Source organism: Muscardinus avellanarius (genome assembly GCF_963383645.1).
Source record: "Muscardinus avellanarius genome assembly, chromosome: 10".
NCBI lineage: Eukaryota > Metazoa > Chordata > Mammalia > Rodentia > Gliridae > Muscardinus > Muscardinus avellanarius.
The window spans coordinates 44395489-44413675 of record NC_137796.1 but is presented as its reverse complement, the minus strand read 5'-3'; the positions used below and the strand labels follow the sequence as shown (position 1 = coordinate 44413675).

At 39.6% G+C, this 18187-nt stretch overlaps 2 protein-coding genes across 2 annotated transcripts in view; one reads left to right on the top strand and one right to left on the bottom strand.

The window, feature by feature from the left end:
• The window catches only part of SLC7A9 (solute carrier family 7 member 9), a gene marked incomplete at both ends in the record, with an annotated part of 33340 nt that extends 32036 nt beyond the window's left edge, over positions 1-1304 (top strand). The window contains one exon of the mRNA XM_080703296.1: positions 1240-1304. Within this exon, the coding sequence (XP_080559422.1) occupies positions 1240-1304 (65 nt within the window). The remainder of the gene's footprint in view (positions 1-1239) is intronic.
• A 3443-nt stretch (positions 1305-4747) lies between these two features.
• The window catches only part of TDRD12 (tudor domain containing 12), a gene marked incomplete at both ends in the record, with an annotated part of 109580 nt that continues 96140 nt past the window's right edge, over positions 4748-18187 (bottom strand). The window contains 10 exons of the mRNA XM_080703546.1: positions 4748-4839; positions 5965-6031; positions 6117-6270; positions 6356-6469; positions 6603-6666; positions 8351-8460; positions 9787-9959; positions 11906-11998; positions 14416-14626; positions 15367-15554. Of these exons, the coding sequence (XP_080559672.1) occupies positions 4748-4839; positions 5965-6031; positions 6117-6270; positions 6356-6469; positions 6603-6666; positions 8351-8460; positions 9787-9959; positions 11906-11998; positions 14416-14626; positions 15367-15554 (1266 nt within the window). The remainder of the gene's footprint in view (positions 4840-5964; positions 6032-6116; positions 6271-6355; positions 6470-6602; positions 6667-8350; positions 8461-9786; positions 9960-11905; positions 11999-14415; positions 14627-15366; positions 15555-18187) is intronic.

Here is an 18187-nt window from a genome sequence, read left to right as displayed (position 1 = left end):
ACACCCTCAGCCCTATTCTATTTATTTTGAAACAGGATCTCACTAAGTTGTGAAGGGCTGGCCTCAAACCTGTAATAAATCTTTGCACTTCCCATTTCCTCATCTGTGAAATCTGGTACCATCATTACCTCCAGTGGTTCTAGAAACAATAGAGCTTGTCTTCTATTAATTCACAAAACAAAAGCAAAGTAAACTGTGGCTGTGTTATTTCCATCAAGGACTATTTTCTTTCCTGACACAGATTCTCTGTACCCCAAATATTTCTCTCATCTCAACCCTAAGCTGAGAGAGAGGTTGCAGATACACATCAACAAAAAGAAAATTACTATTAAGAAACCATCCAGCTGGGCATGGTGGCGCATGCTTGTAATCCCAGCATTTGAGAGGCCAAGACCGGAGGATCGCGGTTCACAAATAGCCTCAGCTACTTAGGCCCTCCGCAACTTAGTGAGACCGTTTCAAATTAAAGAATAAAAACTAGGGCAGGGGGGTGTAGTTTGGAGGTCGAATGCCCCCGGGTTCCATTCCGGGACCCTCAAAAAAAAAAAAAAAAAGAAAAAGAAACCATCCATTTTCTTTGTGCGCCTAAAATGAACTTGAATTTGATCCTATTGACAGGTAACCAAACCAGGAGGACCTGAAATACAATGGGTACATATTTGACTTTGCAGCTCTAGAATACACACACACACACACTCATACAGTGTGTATACATACATGCATACACACTCATATATAAGTGTACTGGGAATTGAACCTAGGGGCACTCTTCCTCTGAGCTACTTTTTATTTTGAAACAGGGTCTCACTAAGTTGCAGAGGTTGGTCACAAACCTGCGACAAACCTATCTCAGCCTCCCAAGTACTGGGAATACAAGAGTGTGCCATCATGCCTGGCCAACTCTAGCATATATAACCAAGCTACTCCCTCTACAACTGATAAGAACTTAGCTTAAAAAGCAATGAAAAATGATTAGCTTAAAATTTAAGCAAAATGAAGTCTTAGTGACTTCAGACTAGTCAATGGTTGGTGGTAAATACATAGTAGTAGTTAACAGTCACTCATATATTTTCCCTACAGTGTATGTTGTTTTACCTCTAATCACCAGCTGTTCCCCAAGGGCAGTATCTAAGAGTGGCCCATCACTAGAGAGTAAGAACAAGCTGCTCAACAGCAACCACAGCAAGGCCTTCCCTTTGTGCTTTTCTAACCACACTTCCTTTTTGATGTTTGTTTCAGGGCCAGTTACCATGTATCTTCAGATGCTGATGGAAGTTGTCCCACCAGAGAAAGAGCCTGAGTAACAAGTTCATCTCTTACAGCCCAGTAAAAGCTATGATGAATTTATTTTTGTAAGCAATATTTGTGGTTATTTCTTTCTGATGTTTTTCTTAGGAAAATGTATATGGATGTTTAAATAATAATAATAACAGTAATATTATATTGAGCCTGCTTAATTCTTTCCAATTAGGGGTTCAAGATAGGAGAAGTAACAGGTGTTTTTAAGTTATCAGGTTGATGGCTAAAAAGGGGCCTAACCTTCAGCTTGAGCAAGTCTGAACCCCTCTTTACCTAACAAGCTTGTTGCCTAGATAAGAGCTGTATAAAAACCACCATCACTAGGGAGGCAACTATTTTATAAGGATCCATCACACTTATTTAAATAAAGGGTGCAGTTCTGGGTACAGCTCAGTAGAACAGGACTTGACTAGCATATGCCAGGCCCTGAGTTCTATCCCAGCACCACAAAATAAACAAAATAAAAATTAAAAGTTTTTTTTAAACCCAATGACCAATAAGGTCTTTTATATAAAGCTAGTGTTACTTTTCCTTTGATTGATACACTGATGGCAATTTTTTTTTAAAAATAATTGTTTTTCTCCTATTATTTTTCACCCCAAAAGTACTGCTGCCCCTGTATTTGTGACGTACATGATAGTCTGGGCTATGTAACAAGCTAAATGTTGCAGCCTATGTGTTCACAAGGGAGCTCTGTCGGGATCAGCAATGCCTACTTCCTGAAAGCTCACCAGCATTCTCGGTACCAGAAAGTGTGGTGAATAAAGTTCCATTTTTCATTTGATGTTCAGGGAAAATATTTTTTACAAAGAATAAAAAGTCACATTTTTGTGAGAACACTAAAGTTTTATTGGTGACACACCACAAAAGGCATTAAATCACAACTGAATGTGTGGCCAATTACAGAAGCTCAGATAAAAGTACTTCTGCCTTGTATTTTAGAAACTTACACTAACCATGAAATCAGTACATTTTAATAGCACTACAGAAAAGCAATCACTATGCCCTACAGAGTATTGTTCAGAGTATTGTTCATATATCAGGAAATTTGAACATGTGAAACAGAATTTGAAATTTAAACAAAGATCCCTCCTTCCTCCCCCATTATTTCCACTGAACTCCTGCTATTGGTGAACATCTCACCTCTTGTGAGATGGGCCCCACCCTGCACTGGGCAGCAGCTCCCTCCTCCTGCAGCTCTAGTGCCTGCTGCTGTTAGTCGTGAACGTCAACACAGCTGGCACCAAGGGCAGGCAGCAAGGGCTGGACCTGATGCTGACAAAGACTGGGTTCCAGACTGGAACTTGTCTGCAAAGATACCTCAAATTTCTGCTTCCTGCAGAGCTTACTCATTTCAGCCACCTAATTCTCATGGGCCAATCTGATACCTGCCAGTCAACCCAAAATACATGCTCCTGGAAGATGTCCAGGCTGGACCACATTGACTGGAGGGCAGTGGTCTGGTCACCCTTTGTAGGGCCACTGAACAGATAAGACGGCTGCATGTTGTGGGCACTCGTATGGCGGGGAAGGCTGTGCAATGCTCAAGCCTTATTTTACAGATGAGGAAATTGACAGCTAGAGTGCAACCCAATCCTGCTCATGGAAGAGCTTGATGAGAGTTCACCTCCAGTTCATTCAGTGCCTTATACCTGGGATGCACCTAAGGCTAGGCATCTATGCTTCTCATGTAAACAAAAGAATAAAGGTCTCAGCAGTCATGTTCTATTAATGTTCTTCCCCACTTCTGGGACAAACTGACAAACTGATATTGAGGAAGTGCATAGGGTTTTAAACTTCCCAACAGCTCGCTTTTCCAACTTTCTCAATGAACAAAGAAACTCAAAGCATGAAGGGCCACCCTCTGGGCATTCCAACATTGAAGTATAGTGACTATAACTAGGTATGGTGATGCAAGCGTATACTCTCAGTACTTGGGAGGCTGAGAGGAGTACAGCTAGTTCAAAACCAACTTCAGCAATTTAGTGGGATTCTTTTTAAAAAAAATTTTTTTTTTTTTTTGCAGGTCTGGGGATGGAACCCAGGGGCATTTGACCTCTGAGCTACACCCCCTGCCCTATTTTTTATTCTTTATTTTGAAACCAGGTCTTACTGAGTTGCAGACGGCCTCACTAAATAGCTGAGGCTGTCCCCGAACCGCGATCCTCCGGTCTCAGCCTCCCAAATGCTGGGATTACAAGCATGCGCCACCATGCCTGGCTGTAGTGGGATTCTTGTAATCTAATGAATAGAGCCATAAAGGGCCCACCTATCCATATGTTCTGAGGGTTACCCCAGGCACCTCACGTATCTTTTTTTTTTTTTGGTACTGGGGAAACCCTGTGTGGTGGTGCACTCCTGTAATCCCAGTACTTGGGAGGCTGAGACAGAAGGATCATAGGTTTGCAGCCAGCCTCAGCTACTTAGTGAGGCCCTCTGTAACTTGGAGAGATCCTGCTTAAAAATAAAGAATAAAAAATAGGACTAGAAGCCAGGCATGGTGATGCATGCTTGTAATCCCAGCATTTCGGAGGCTGAAACAGGAGGATCGTGGTTTGTGGACAGTCTTGGCTTAGTGAGGCCCTTTGCAACTCAGTGAGACCCTGTTTCAAAATAAAGAATAAAAAATAGGGCTGGAGGTGTAGCTTGGAAGTTCAATGCCCCTGGGTTCAATCTCCAGTTCGAGAAAAAAACAAAGTTCAAAAAAGGAATCTTTGTGCCCTTTGCCCAAGACTGTAGGTCCATTAGGCTATTTAGAACTGGCAGCTTCTGCTCCAGAAAGCTGTGGGTGTGGCTGGTCTTGCTAAGTCAGCTTCTAATAGCTATCATGATCTCGAGAATACTGTAAGTATTAGTACTTGTATGCAGTTATGGTAAATCTAGACTCATTCATGCTTGGATATGAATTTGTAAGGCAGAAACCTCAGTTTCTGCATGATACCAGGTTCTGAGCAATGTACCAAAACATAGGTCTAAATGGCAAAAGCAAGTGAACTAATTCCAAGTAGAATAACTTGTTACTCAAATGTCATGGTCCCTTAAACTTGAGTATGTCAGGAGGAGTAATAAAGGCAATGAGGGGGACACACGTACAGCTGCCTTTGTGTTAGAAATACACTTTTTGCTTCTCTGATTCCAGATCCTACTTCTATTCTCCTGTGACAATCTCATTATCATTAACCTATCTTTATTATAGTACCTGGGATCAAAACCAGGGCCTTGCACAAGTTAGGCAAATGCTGTACCACCACGCTATACCCCGCAGCTCTAAATCTTTAAATTGACTAAAAATTCTCACCATTACCAATCCCAGTGCCACAAGATAACACTTAGTAATACATATCCATCAGATGAAAAGGTTTGGGTATGCTTGCTCTTAGCTCCCAGTCACTCAGCAGTTCCGGTTTCTGCTCAGTCTCCTGGCTGCTCCTCTGGACGGCATTCAGTCTCACTCACTCTCACTTCCGTCCTCCTCTGAAGTGCTGTCACTGCTTTCAATCATCTCTGCCACTTTGCAGGACAGGCTTTTAGAATTTACAACTAGAAGAGTTAGATTTTATAGAAAAAAATGTTAAGTAAAACCAGGCGTGGTGGTGCACACTTGTAATCCCAGTACTTGGAAGGCTGAGACCAGAGGATCACAGGTTCGAAGCCAGCCTCAACTACTTAGTGAGGACCTCCACAACTTAGTGAGACTCTCCTTCAAAATAAAGAATAAAAAATAGCTTTGGGGGTGTGGCTCGGAGGTAGAATGCCCCTGGGTTCAATCTCCAGTACCGAAAAAAAAAAAAAAAAAAGTTAAATATAGGCTTCTTGGCAAATCTCTCCCTCCCATTGGACAATGCAGACAGCATCCCTTGCTCCATCTAGCAATTTATTTGATACTTTCACTATTTTAGGCAAGAAATGATCAGGTAAGATTTTTCTGCTCATAAAAAATTGTTCTTTTAGAATGAATAGAATGGTTATAAGAAGCCATGTTTAGCTGGGCATGGTGGAATACATCTGTAATCTCAGTACTTGGGAGGCTGAGACAGAGGGTCACAGGTTTGATGACAGCCTCAGCAAGCAGCAAGATCTTCAGCAACTGAGTGAGGCCCTATTTTACAATAAAATAGTAAAAAAAAAAAAAAAAAAAAAAAAAAAAAAAAAAAAAAAAAAAGTTGAGGGCATAGCTTGAAGGTAGAATGGCCCTGGGTTCAATCCCTAGTACCACAGGCACATACAGAAGCCATGTTTATTACCAAGATTTGATAAGTCCTTATACCAAAATAGTTAGCAACAAGATCAACCACAAAGAGGAAGCTAACTTCTTTTTTTCTTTTTTTTTTTTTTTTGGTACTGGGAGTGGAACCCAGGGCCTTTTTCTACCTCTAGGCTATCCTCCCAGATCTATTTTATACTTTATTTGGAAACAGGGTCTCACTATGTTGCTGAGAGAATGACTTCAAACCTGTGTGATCCTCCTGCCTCAGCCTCCCAAGCGCTGGGATTATAAGCATGTGCCACCACACCCGGCCAGGAAGCTAACTTCTAAAGGCTTACTTATAGCCCATTTCTACAAGAACTGAATACCCCAGATCAGCAGACAAATGTCCACCCCCATTGCACTCAGGATCCTCCCTTTGCCCCTCCCCTTCAGAGAGCTGGAATTTTACATCTTACCCTTGGTGAAGGGGCTATCCTCTTCACATTCTTCCCAGTGATCAAAGTCAAAAGTCACATTAGGATTCTGTCAAATATAACAGTTTACATAGTGAAGGAATGTAACATACCCATGGTGTTCAACCAGACATCCACGGAATCCTTCAATTTACCTTCTGTTTGAGCAAGCGACACCAAGGTTCTCTTTTCTCTTTTGCAAGGGTGATTATAGGCTCTTCATTTTTAATTATGCATTTGCAGGCATCTTTTATTATGTTGGCCTGTAGCTCCATGTCAGCCAAGTAAAATTTGTCTCCCACCCAGGCACTATATATTAAGTAGAAAGAAAGTCAGCCTTCTCAAATGCTGGCAACTATTTCTATTTTACTTTATAAAATATCCATAAACCTACCTGAAAATGACTCTATCTCTAAAGTATTTGCACTTGTAATCTTTTACATTCCTTATTCTTATCTTTAAGATGACAACATCATCTTTTTGGAACCACTTTATTTGTGGGTGAAAGCTAGAAAGAAAGAAAAAGACTTGCATGCTCATCAGTCAGTTAAGTAGCAAGCTTTCCCATCAGGCCAGAGTCACACTCATCAGTTTAGTCACTGGTTAAGGGTAGCAGGCATTTCAGAAACAGATGGACATACCTCTTTAGATGTGGCTGAGTAGTTTTGCTAACAGAAGCAGCTCCTGTGTTTTCAGATAAAGTTTCTGTACAAAATTAAAGTCAAATTTTCCTACAGGTTATTTATACAGAGGATACACACACATAAATACATACATACATACATATATAGATACAGATAACTATATAGATACAGACAACTTACACATACATACTTTTTTGTACCCCATGCAACTTTGAGAAGTTATATTAGAGTAACCCATGTATCCAGTTGCAAAGGGTAATTAGAAAAAATTTAAAATGAACATATAGTAAAACTAGCATAGTATTTTTTAAAGTGTTTTTTTTTTTTTTTCAGTTCTAGAGATGGAATCCAGGGGCATTTTACCTCCAAGCTACACCCCCAGCCCTATTTTTTATTCTTTATTTTGAAACAGGGTCTCACTAAGTTGCAAAGGGCCTCACTAAGTAGCTGAGGCTGTCTACAAACCCGATCTTCCTGTCTCAGCCCCCCCAAATGCTGGCATTACAAGCGTGCGCCACCAAGCCCAGCTTTTCTTAAAAGTTTTAATGGCCAGGTGTAGTGGTGCATGTCTTGAAACCTTAGTATTTAGGAGACTGAGGCAGGAGGATTCTATGTTCAAGGCCATCCTCAGCAACTTAGTGAGATACTCAGCAACTCAGTGGGACACCCTTCTCAAAATAAAAAATAAAACAGGGCTGGAAGTGTAGCTTGAAGAACATCCCTGGGTTCAGCTCCATCATCCCCAAAATGTTTTAACAAATACTAAATAATCAGGAAAGTAAAGTTGCTCTTTTGAAGAGAAACTACATTATAATTGCTGAGCACAGGATAAAATGTCCAGGCTTCTTCATCCTATCTTAACCTGTCAGGACGCTGCTAAAGATACTTCCAGAACATGGAACCAATGTTGAATATACACTATGACAACACTATAATAATGCAAGTTAAACTTTTCAATCTAAAACATTTAAAATTACCATGCAAAAACTTAACAAGAATGTTCATAGCAGCTTTAATAGATACCAAAGAAAACCCCAACATCTTCTTAAATTATGGTGCATTCATACTATAGAATATAGGAGATGGATAGACAGATCTACACACTTTTGTATACTTTATGCAACTTTTAGATGAGGAATGTATTACATAATAGAATAAATTTTATAGTAACCCAAGTATCTAGTTGCAAAACATAATCTTAAGAATTACTTCTGTTTGCAATAATGAATTTCACAGACAAAGATCATACTTCAACAGCATGATCAGGGCATGGCTAAGGGACATGTGCATATGTACAAACTCCAATGAGCGGATCACATAGCGTCTGTGTGCTTCAGGGGACATACATAAAACAAAAATTGGTTGCAAAAAAAACACCACTGAAGTTGCACTGTTAAAAGTTAGGCAATGTCTATTTGTGTCGTATGCTCTATATGTCATCAACCAATGGAATGCCTAAACATGAGACAATGTCTAAACATTAATGATTTAAAGTTAATCATCTTTTGAGTGTGGTGGAACACACCTGTAATCCTAGTACATGGAAGGCTGAGACTGAAGGATTATAGGTTCAAAGCCAGCCTAAACAACTTAGTAAGACCTCGTTTCAAAATAAAAAATAAAATAGGGCTGGGGGCATAGCCTGGAGGAAGAAGGCCCCTAGGTTCCATCCCCAGCACCACACTAAATAATTATATAAGTAAATAAATAAAAATAAGATAGCCATGTTTTAAATAAATACCAACCAGGCTTTAGGTTTTCTGAGCTTGTCTTAGGGTCAGCCCCTCTTTCTGCACTCCTGTCCTCTTGCTGTGTGCTGTGCTCACAAGCAGCATCTTCCACTGGGGGAGGTATCCTGGACAGAAGAGGCAGAGGTTAGCGCTGGAACTTCAGCAGATATCAGGCAGAAGAGGAGGAGACCAGGCACTCAACAACTGGAGGGCTCATCATCTGGAGCTGGACCCACATTGGGCTCACATATTAGTACAGGTGGCCTAGCAGGGATGGCCAGCTCCGCTCAGTGCTGTACTCCTTACATGAGTGCTTGGTGGATGACAGGTATTATCAAAGAAAGGCATTCATTCACTAAGTTTCCTTCTAAATTCAATGGACTTTTGAGAAAAGCAACATACACTATTACCTCATTCAAAATAGAATAAAAGAATAGAAAGTAAAAAAAAAAAAAAGGTTTTTCTTCCTTTCTTTCCCATCACTCAAACCATCTTTCCAGGGACCACCCCTATTACTAACTTCTAGAAATATTCTTTGTGTAAAAAAATAATGCCATTTATATCTGTCTAAAATATAGAGAGAGCTAGGCATGGTGGTGCATGCTTATAGTGCCCAGAACCTGTCCACCCTCCCAACATCCTTCTGACCTAGGTGAATGCTTCATCCAGTTGTTATACTAATTCCTCAAGTACCCAATTTATTAAGATAGAAAACAAAAACCTTTAGACTATAAATCATTTAATCTTTGCCAGGTTCTTTTATAATCCCCCTACTGACAGCTATAATTTAAGATCCTTTCAAAATTCCAAAGATCATGCCCCTAAACCCAGTGGTCAGTTTGATCCTCCTTCCATTTTGGCTGTGACAGTACCTGGCACAGTTCCTCTTACTCTGTTCTATGGGGCTCTTCTCTGCCCCGCCTGCTGCCCAGAACCTTCCTTTTCCAGGTTTCTTTCCAGCCTATGGCTGTGCCTTCTCAAGTTCTCCATCACTCAATACGAGGCCTCAGTCTTTCCCACTCACTCCTTGGGAACTCTTGGCCAGTTTCCTGGCTTTAAACACTCACTATCTTCAATGAGGTCCTGTGCAACCATATTCTATGAATCCAGTGTGCTTGGAAATCCCATCAGCTCCAGTTTCAAGACATTTATAAAGTTGCTACTTAATGCCACATCCACAAAACTACCATCCAAGCCTCATCATCCTGTCTTAAAATTCTTGGCACAGCCTTTTTCTACCACGCTGTTCTTCAGTTATACTCAGCACAACAACCAAGAGCTACCTTTGACTAAGTCATTCCTCTGCTCAAAACCCGGAAAACTTGGGAATGGTTAATCTTGAAAATTACTTAAGCTCAGTGATGGAAACATGGAGACTCATGTAACTTAACCCTTGCGAATAATATTTCCATAAAACAGATCTTCCAAAAGGGAGACAGAAATGTACTTACAGGGGTTGACCTAGATGTTCTTCAAAAGTTGGCATTCCAGCTTCTTTGTATAATTTTTTCAGTTGTTCTACATGTTCTAAATTATCAATGCCCATTCCCATGGACAAAATTTCAGTTCGAACATTATAATCAATGATTGAAGTTTTCAAATTTGAAAGTTTTGTAACATGTACCTTGAATCAAAGAAAACACAGGGCATTGGCAGGAGTCACACTTTTGAGTTTTAGGTCCATCCTGAACACTCTCACATCTCCTCCCAACCTCTCTGAGCATCTGGTGCACTCCAGAACATGGCCTCTGTCACAAAGGCTTTTCCAGTGCAGCATCCCACTATTTCATAGCTGAGGTTGCATCAGGCTTTCCAAAGACCAGACCCACATGGCAAAAATATGATCTGGTGGAGACTGAATCCTGAAATAAAATCCCTAGTCCAGACCAATATGGAATACTGTGACCATATACAAAATTCTAATTCAACGGCTTTATTTCCATCAAAAAGGAGGCTCTAGCCAGGCATGATGGTGCACGCTTGTAATCCCAGCACATGGGAAGCTGAGACAGGAGGATTGCACAGGTTCAACGACAGCCTCAGCTACTTAGTGAGGCTGTCAGCAACTTAGTGAGACCCTGTTTCCAAATAAAGTATAAAATAGGTCTGGGAGTATAACCTGGAGGTAGAAAAGCCCCTGGGTTCTACCCTCAGTACAACAACAACAAAAAAAGGAGGCTCCTTAAGGCTTTCATCCTAATGCACCCCCAAAAGGAGTTTATGTCATTCTTTATTTTGAAGCAGGGCCTCACTAGGTATAGGTAGTAGCTGAAGCTGTCCTCAATCCTATGTTCTGGACTGTCTCCTTCATTTGTCTTTTCTTCAACCAAAACATTCTCATTCATTCAATTTATACAAAATTAAGTGAACTATGAAAATCTGCAGAAGTCTCACTCCTGTGAAGGGGAAGTACGCACACAGGATTCAGTGTCCCTTCACTCAGTGGCGGGGCCATAGGTTACACCTTCAGCTGGGCACCTTCCAGAGTGAACTCTGAGTACATGTTCCAACCTGAGAATGCCGTGTTCACTCAAACTGGAGGTACAATGGGGGTAAGTAAAGAAGTAAGCAAGTGTGGGGTCTGTTTCCCCTCCAGCTCCCAATGAACACTGGCCAGTGAACAAATTGCAGCTATGGAAACATATTTGCTAAGTGGGTTTTCTCTGCTTTTTTCTCTGGGTTACAGTTTTAGAAATCCCTACTTAATATAAGTTTCCATTTTTCTCTAACAAAGAACAACTACAATGCTGGCTATGACATAAATTAAGACCCTATGTCTCTCTACTTAACTACACTGCTAATCTATATTTCTCCTCTTATCCTCCAATCTTATGCCCATACGTCCCTTGAAAGGTTTTCTAATCTTATAAAAATAACTTCAGCAAAACAGATTTTATGAACAGAATTTCTTTAAATCTTAAAAATAGCCACTGTAATTTAGATTTATCTAATACAGCAAAACTTTTAATTAAAGAGTAGAGTTCCTAAGGTGTGGACAGAGAGGGTATGATGCCAGTCTTACTCACTGCCCTCAACCCACACATCAGCTCCACGGGGCAGAGGTGGAATCCAAGAGCCCAGTACTAGTCTTACCACACTGATTCTAGTAGGTGCTCAATAAATAGTTGGTGAATGAGTGAGGTTGAAACTGTGAACATAGTAAAAACCTATCTTTGAATGCTCAAGGAATGGGATCCTCAGTATTACTGAACATGTCCCAGGACTTTGGGCTCATTTACAAACTAAAAAAGATGGACAATGTTGTGTCTGTCACTGACTCAAGGCATCTAAAATGAGAGTTAATGATTCACAATCAATACTTAAAGAGGTGAAATAGAACAGAATTGTATATTGAAAATACCACATACAGTAAGGACAGTTTCATGAAACTGTGTGTTTGAGTTCATGTGTGAACCAGGTTACAAAGCAAAACCTAAACTCACATCCAAATTCATGATCCAAATAACAAGAAAAAAACATCAGTCATTCAAGCAACACATTAAACAATATGGGTAATTTTAAGAGATCATTCAAACTGAGATTTCTTTTTTTAAAAAAATTCATGCTTACCATTGGATCTATCCAAACTGTATTTCCCAAGGCCAATACCACTTTCGCATCATGTAATTTTCCGACAATTTTATGATGAATGTACCTAGTAACCTGAAAAAAGCACTTAACATTAACTGAAACTTTAACAAAATACTTTTTTCTATATATGCTGACTAGTTTGAACATTTAATTTTGGCCTCAAAGCCCTACGGGCTAGAAAGACATCAACCCCCTCTCCTCAGTGAGGGTAATGAAGAGTTTAACAAGCGCAGATGTACAGAAAAGTACAGGAACTTGTATGAGGCCTCATGCTAGTAGTGAGTCACCCAAACAGGCAAAGGTCTTTGCCTATGGACTCTCAGCAACCTAGTGAGACCCCATTTCAACATAAAAAATAAAAAAGAGCTGGGGATGTAGCTCAGAGATAGAATGCCCGTGTTCAACCCCCAGAACCATCACAAAAAGGGATGGAGGAAGGGAAGGAAGGAAATTAAAAGAGAAAAGAAAAAAAACAAGAAAAAGAAACACTCATGACTGGCCATCTTTATAGACCAAAGTTTGTTGGGGACAAGAACCACGACCTTCTTGCTGATGGCTACATGCCCAAAACCCAGGAAATATATATTACAACAAAGGAAGAAGACTATCATTGACAAAGGCTGTTTTACTAAACGCACAACAGTAAATTTGTGTATTTATCCTGGAGAAATTTCACCTATTTCCTGAGTACTGTTTAACCTTTTTTTTTTTTTTTTTTTTTTGGTGGCACTGGCGTTCCTGGAAACCCTTCTACCTCTGGTCTTCACTCCCAGACATATTTTTTTTTGTTATATTTTTATTTGAAAACAGGGTCTCTTAAGTCAGCAAGGCTGGCTTCAAAACTGGCGCAGTCCTCCTGTCTCTGCCTCCCAAGCGCAGGGATTACAAGCGTGTACCACCACACCCGGCTAACCTTTTTTTTTTATAATAAAAACTGTTTCTTTTCTTTACTTTCTTTCTTTCTTTCTTTCTTTTTTTGTTGTTGCAGAACTCGGGATGGAACCCAGGGACATTCTACCTCTGAGCTACACCCACAGCCCTATTTTTTATTCTTTATTTTGAAACAGGGCCTTACTAAGTAGTAGCTAAAGCTGTCCTCAAACCACAATCCTCCTGTCTCAGCCTCCCAAATGCTGGGATTACAACGTGCACCACCACACCTGGCTGTTTCTGTTTTGCTAACTGCAATGGCCTATTTCATATTCCACTAATGTGATTCCATAAAGTTCAATATCCTCTTGAAGAGTCAGGAGCATCATTACGAGCTTGAGTCACTACTGAATGTGCCTGCAGGGCACTGCTCTCTGTGCAGCACTGCTCTCGGAGCGCCACATCTTGGCACAGGCAGTGTTCTCTGCCATTGGGGCTCTATTCATTCTAATTCCTTCGTGACAGCCTAGTGACCCCACAGGGCCCAGAGTAAACAGGCTAGGGAGACATCAGCCCCCTCTCCTCAAAGAGGGGGCTGATGTCCTGTGGAAGCTTTTCTGATCTCCATCTTTCTTTCCTATCCACCTCCCAATCCTACCAGAACTACCTGGCCTCTCCAAAGAGTATCCTTCATCTGTATTTCCACTGACTGGGTCAACTGTTTTACTTTTGTGGTACTGGGGACTGAAATCAGGGGCATTGTATCTCCAAGCTATACCCTAGCCCTATTTTATTTTTATTCTAAAACAGAGTCTCAATAGGTTGATGAGAGCCTCACTACTTTGCTGAGGCTGATCGGGAACCTATCTTAGCCTCCCAAGTACTGGGATTACAAGCATGTATCTCCACGCCCAGCTGGGACATGTTTTTGTAGGTGCTCACACTGCTTTTGTATGTGTGTTACTGGGCATTTACCCCAGGGTAATTCTACCTCTGAGCTACACTCCCAGCCCTATTATTTACTCTTTATTTTCAAACAGGGTCTAAGTTGCAGAGGGCTTCACTAAGTACCTGAGGCCAATCAGGAACCTGCAATCCTCTCAAGTACTTGGATTTCAAATGTGCACTACCACGCCCGGCTTACACTGCCTTTTCTCCATATATTGCTAGCCAGTTTATTTCACTACAACCTCTCCATTATACCACTCCTAAGACTGTGAGCACTAATGAGGGCTAGGTTCTGTGCAAATTGGCAATTAACAGCATATTGCAGCAACAGGGACTACACTTTGCAGTGAGGAACATGAAGCAAAGGCCCTGGGCATGGTGGTGCACACTTGTAATCCTAGTACCTGGGAGTCTAAGATAGGAAGATCAATGGTTCACAGCTAGACTCAGCTATTTAGTGAGGCCTTTTGCAACTTGTTGAGAACCTGTTTCAAAATAAAGAATAAAAATAGGGCTAGAGGTATAGCTTGGAGGTAGAATGCCCCTGGGTTCAATCCCCAGTACTGAAAAAAAAAATTTAAAAATTAATTCAAAAGGCCTCGATTTTGTATATATTTTGGATTAAATATATTCTACAAGTCAACAAAACATAAAAAGACAAAATAATTAACCTTTGGATTCCATTCGATTTCACTATCAGCAGGTTTTACTCGACAAACAATAAATTCCACGGCCTGGGGGGGAAGGGTGTGGAAATTTTCTGGGAGATGCAACAGTTGGTTTCTTGTGACAAGTTCAGTCCTACCCTCATCTATGAACTTTACAAGGACATTATCCAGGACCCAAGCATCTTCTTTTTGGCTTATCTCCAACACCTGAACCCTGGAGAACAATAGTATCAGTTTAACACAGAGATTTCAAAAAGCAAATCAGCTTTCCCTCAACTTAACTATCAAATGGAAAACATACAAGTCTTCCTAAAATGCATAGTTTTATACTCTATACTAGAAATAAAGGTCTTTAAGAGCCTTTAGTGGCACATTATTTAATGTAAGCCTACATATAAAAACATTTAGCATTTTTGAATAGAATAAATCTTTTTAATCAGACAACATAACAAATATTAACATGGCATAATAAAGTTGTAAATTTTCTGACTCAAGGCTATCACCAATGATCCTGGTTATTGATTCAGAAAAAAGGATATCAATATATATGTGGGATGGATGAACCAGGCTAGAACAGAGACTACGCCACCCAGTGGCATAGTCTAACCTACCCAACGTAACATTCAACAGTTGAGTTAGCTTATCAGTAATGTAGGAATGATGCCTATTTTATAGGAAGTTGGTAAGAACTAAACAAGTTACAGATGCATGCGTATGTTGTACACAATGGCAGCTCCATCAGTGCCTAGGGTTGCACTGCTGTTGTGCTATGCTCAGGAGCTAGGGATAGAGTCTCATATGTACAACTCTATCAAATGTCTGGTGACACACTGCATTGGGGATACCCTCCTGAGAGGTAGCCAAGCTTGATATGTACAGTCAATAGTGAAAATAGGTATTTATCACTTAAACTATCTAATGCCTCATGACTTTAAAGATTAAATAGTATTTTACCTGTAAAAAAGTGCTTTTTCTTCTAATCCATACAATCCAAATTTCTCTACCTTTTCCATAGTTGTTTTCTTACTGGAATCCTTAAAATGCTCTTTCATTTCAGCATTCAGAGTTGCATAAAGATCCACATGTTTATCAATTATACGACCAAAATAATTAGTTGCATTCAAAATATAGAAAGGTATTATCTGAAACATATACAATAAGCATATCCAGAAAACAATCTAAACCAAGATGTATACCTTTCCTGTATCTGTAGAAATTGGCACTTGATCTCAGAACCCAAAGCATGCAGAGGGGATTTAAAAATAAACTAGGGAGTAGGAAAAAAATTTTTAAAAGAAGCAAAATAAACACTGTACCAGGACTGGGTATATAGCTCAGTGGCAGAATATTCGCCTAGCATGTGTGAAGCCCTGGGTTTCATTTCCAGTACCACAAAACACCACATCATATTCATAAATAATTATGGTCTATTTTAAATCTAATGAATGGGAGCAAATTTTATTATCTCAAAACTTATCATGTAGCCGGGCGTGGTGGCACACGCTTGTAATCCCCACACTTGGGAGGTGGAGACAGGAGGATCGTACAGGTTCAAAGCCAGCCTCTCTGGCTTAAGAGACCCTGTTTCCAAATAAAATATAAAATAGATCTGGGAGTGTAGCCTGGAGGTAGAAGGGTTCCATCTCCAGTACCACACACACAAAAAAAAACTTATCATGTTTCTTTATTTTTAAAAATTTTCTTTGTGGTGTCACACAAGCCAGGCAAGCACTCTGTTACTAAACTATGTTCCAGCCTCTTGATGACTTTTTCTGTGTGTGCATGGTACTAGTAATTGAACCCAGAGATATTCTACCTCTGAGCGATACCCCAGGCCTATTTTATCTTTTATTTTTAAACAAGGTTTCTACGCTGGCTTCCAACCGGCAAACTTTCTGTCTCAACCTCCCAAGTATAGTACAGGTATGTGTCACCACACCCAGCTCTTTCTAACTGCACTTTTTTCCCCTCCCACAGATAAAGACAAGTTTATTTAGGAAAGTGGAGGGGTATGTGTTCAAGGGAGAATGCAGGCCACCTCAAAAGTAAGGGAGGCCTTTGAGGTCTGTATAGTTTTTTTTTTATATGAGACCCCGATAAGGAGGTCCCAGGTTCCTGACATCTGATTGGTGGGTAGTGCCTGGGCTTGACCAAGTATCAAACATTCTTTTTGGGTCCTTTATCTATCAAACATCTTATAATTAATTTTAATTTTTTTTCCTTTTTTACTTTTTTTATTGGTGGAATGTATTCATACATCATAATGGGATAAAAAAAAAAACTTTTGTAGACATACATGCACACATCGCCCAGTTAGCCCCTACCCAATCCCCACCCCATTCCCTCCCCATCCCTCCTTCCCATGCTTGGCTTAGTGGTTGGCATCTAGTATTATAGCAATTTATCCAAAATTAACAATGGTAATCTCACATAACAGTTTAATTTGTCTGATACCAAGCTTTTGATGACTCAAACATTTTAGTATTTCTTTTTGCTTTCTTTCTTACAAGAGATTATTTTTTCTTTTTTTTTTAGGTGAAACTATCATACATTTACTTATTTATTTTTCAGAAAAAATCTATCCAAATATGGAATATGGACTCTAGGTACCCACAACGATCTCGAAAAAGAACAAAGCTAGAAGATGTATATTTTCTGATTTCAAACCATATAAAGCTACAATAATTAAAACAGTGTAGTACTGTTATAAAGGCAGATATATAAACCATTGAAGTTAAATAAAAGCCAAGAGATAAATTCTTCCATATATTGTCAAGTTATTTTTGACAAGGTTTCCATGAACATTTGGTGGAGGAAATAATAATCATTTAACTAAATATTGTTGAAAAATAATAATTACATGAAAAATAATAAAATGGGACCCTTACCTAACACCATATACAAATATTAACTCAAAATAGGTAAAAGACCTAAATATAAATCTTAAGACTATAAACTTTTAGAAGAAAATCTGGGTCATAAAACCTCACAAAATTGAAATTGGCAGTGATTTCTTGGATATGATTTCAATGGCACAGGCAACAGAAGGGTATACAAACTCCCTAAAAAAAAAAATATTGTATTTCCAAAGACAATGTAAACAGAGTTAAAAGTTACTGACAGAATGGGATAAAATATTTCCAAATGCTATATCTGAAGGTATATTAATATTCCAAATAGAAATCCTAAAAATTAGCAACAATAAAAGCAAACAATACCCTTTAGAGATAGGTAACAAACTAACATAAATAATGAATCTCCACAGATATCCAATCTTAGTTGTCTGTTGGATGGAAAATCTTGTTTCTCTGGTTCTGGTGTGTGTTACCTATTTCTTCTTTGAAGTTAATCTCTTTGAGTATTTTCTCTAGCACTGGATTTGAAGACATAAATTCCTTCAGTTTCTGTTTGTCGTGGAAGCTTCTTATTTCCCCATCTAATTTGATAGAAAGTTTTTGGCTGGATGTTGTTTTCTTTCAGAGTTTGGAATATGTTACTCCAAGCCCTTCTGGCTCTCATGACTTGGTTTGGGAAGTCTGGAGTGATTCTAATTGGTTTGCCTCTGAATGTCACTTGGCCCTTTGTTTTTGTTGCCTTTAAGATTCTCTGCTTGGCTTACACATTGGTCATTTTGACAATTATGTGGCGTGGGGATCTTCTCTGATCCTCTCTAAAGGGAGTTCTATAAGTTTCCTGGACCTGTGTATCGACCTCTTGCACTGTTTGGAAAATTTTCTGCTATTACTTCCTTGAAGAGATTGTTGATCCCTTTGGT